Source organism: Pinus tabuliformis, chromosome 7 (genome assembly GCF_031772625.1).
Source record: "Pinus tabuliformis cultivar Carrire ecotype Pingquan chromosome 7, CPIR1, whole genome shotgun sequence".
NCBI classification, from domain to species: domain Eukaryota; kingdom Viridiplantae; phylum Streptophyta; class Pinopsida; order Pinales; family Pinaceae; genus Pinus; species Pinus tabuliformis.
Window position 1 is genome coordinate 970,989,129 of NC_142293.1, and position 2,149 is coordinate 970,991,277.

The 2,149-nt window shown below is 40.6% G+C and overlaps 1 protein-coding gene across 1 annotated transcript; it reads right to left on the reverse strand.

The window, feature by feature from the left end:
* Positions 1-275: 275 nt before the first annotated feature.
* Positions 276-788, reverse strand: LOC149250846 (uncharacterized). The gene has a single exon (XM_089453766.1). It carries the CDS (start codon positions 786-788, stop codon positions 276-278), a length of 513 nt encoding a protein of 170 aa, XP_089309892.1.
* Positions 789-2,149: the final 1,361 nt, after the last annotated feature.

The following is a 2,149-nucleotide window of genomic DNA, read 5'->3' on the forward strand; positions in this document are numbered from 1 at the left end:
AAGTTGCATTATCAAAAACAAGTGATACCAGAACTCCGAAGCATGAGATGATGTTCTGCTAGAGGAAGATGATGACCTCCCGGTCATTCACTTGTTTGAGTGAAATTGCTTCCGTCCACCATGTGAAGTAATTAGTTTTTTTTAGAATATAGTCATGTTTCTTTGACGAAATGTGGGAAGATTTTGCCAATGATGTCCCATCCCCACTATTGGAATGGTTCGATCACTGCAACAGGGTACAGTGGGGCTGCTAATCTTCATTTTCTATCAATGCATCATTGACAAACTGGGAACTTGCGGGCATAAGAATGTGCATCCTTGAATAATGTGGGAAAGTAGAAACCAACTTGTATAACTTTGTGCGCATTGGTGTTTCCCGCAAAGTGACCCCTGGCGGGTCTGTCATGCAGATCTTGAAGTACCTTCTCTAATTCATGTGCCTCTAGGCACTTCAGCAAAACTCCATTATTGTGCTTTCTGTAAATCACACTATGCACTGATTGATATGCTAAGGCTTTAAGGCGCAATTCCTTTTTCTGTCTAATGCAAAAGTGACATGGTATGGTGTCATGCTCAAGGTACTGCCACACATCTGCATACCGAGAGGTTCTGTCTTCAGTGGGTTTTGCTTGCCTTATATCATACATCTCAATTTCTTGTTCCCAGCCATCGAGCTCTTCTTCACTCTCTGAAGTATGTATTACTTCAGTTGCAAGTCTGTAGAGCCCATGTCCTTTGATCATGTGAACTCTCTTGATTTCAAGGTCATACTCTTTCAATTCTGTCATCTAGTTCACATGTCGCTCACCCGGTTCTTGTTGTACGAGCAATGTGCAAACTACTGGGTGACGGACAAAGACTATAAAATGGTTCTTCAACAAGTAGGGCCTGAAGTATTTCAATGCCTTGTACACTGCATATTCTTTCTTATCAACGACAAAGTTTTTGAGCTCTAGTCCCTACATTCTTGCACTCATGAAGGAGATGGGACATTCATCTTTCGTTTCGTCCTTCTGAGTGATTACTGCAACTAGTGAATTATCAGAGGCGAAGGTGTATAGCAGGAAATCTTCCTTGAAGTGTGGGTTGTAGAGTGCAAGCGCTTTTGCAATGGCCTGCTTGATCCAGGTGAATGCATACCTTTCCCTCTTGCCCCAACTGTGGACTGTGTCTTTCTGATTCAACCCTAAGGCTGCACAACCAATATAACTTATCAGGACTGAACTTTCCCTTATTAACGGCCCTTTAAAGTTCTATGCCAAATATATGCATCGGAAGTGTTTTATAGGAATCTAGACTTAAAACCTCCAAATGGATAAGAAAGGATCCATCCAATCACCTCGCCAAGCACCCCTGGTTTTTGATAGCTATGGCTTTTCCCTTTGGGATTCCAAAGCCTTTGAAAAGGCTTAAACACAATATCAAAACCGATATATCAAAATATAAATTAAACGTACCTTTTCCCTTTTGGGATTGAAATACCCTTTAAACTGCCAAAATAGAGCTTTAACTCCTTTTTAAACCAAATATAGGTGTTAACCCGCAGATCTAAATCTGTCCAATCAGAGGGCGTAGATTAGATCGTAGTAGCGGAAATTACAATCTCAATGGTCCCATATATGTGGCACTATTCCTTAGCGGGGGTCCAACGCGATAAAGCTTAATCACTATTGGTGACTACAATAGGCGATTAACACTTATACTCCGCTCCGATGTGCCAATGCAACATAATCACAATCGTGAATTGCTAAAGCCCGGGTCTAGACCTTATAGTGATACAATAATATGCTGGACCCGACATGACTCAAAACCCTCGAACATAATATTACAAATCTGCAAATTGGAATCTGCTAGTGTTTTAGCACGACTTTCCTTTATAAATGGCTTCGACGATGCGACAAGGAAATATACATAGGCGATGTGGTTTCAGATTCTACAAACACGATACCATTCAAAACCTCCATTTAAAAGATTTGAGGTCTAGATTCTCCGTTTAAACACAGTTTGGGACAACACTTAAGTGTATTTTTTTGGGTTTTATGTCTCCGAACTCAGATTACACCAAATCTACCTTAATCATGGGAATTTCCATAGAAAAAGATGAAAACGAAGAGCCATCACTAAATTTACCCAAATACAGGGAGAAAAC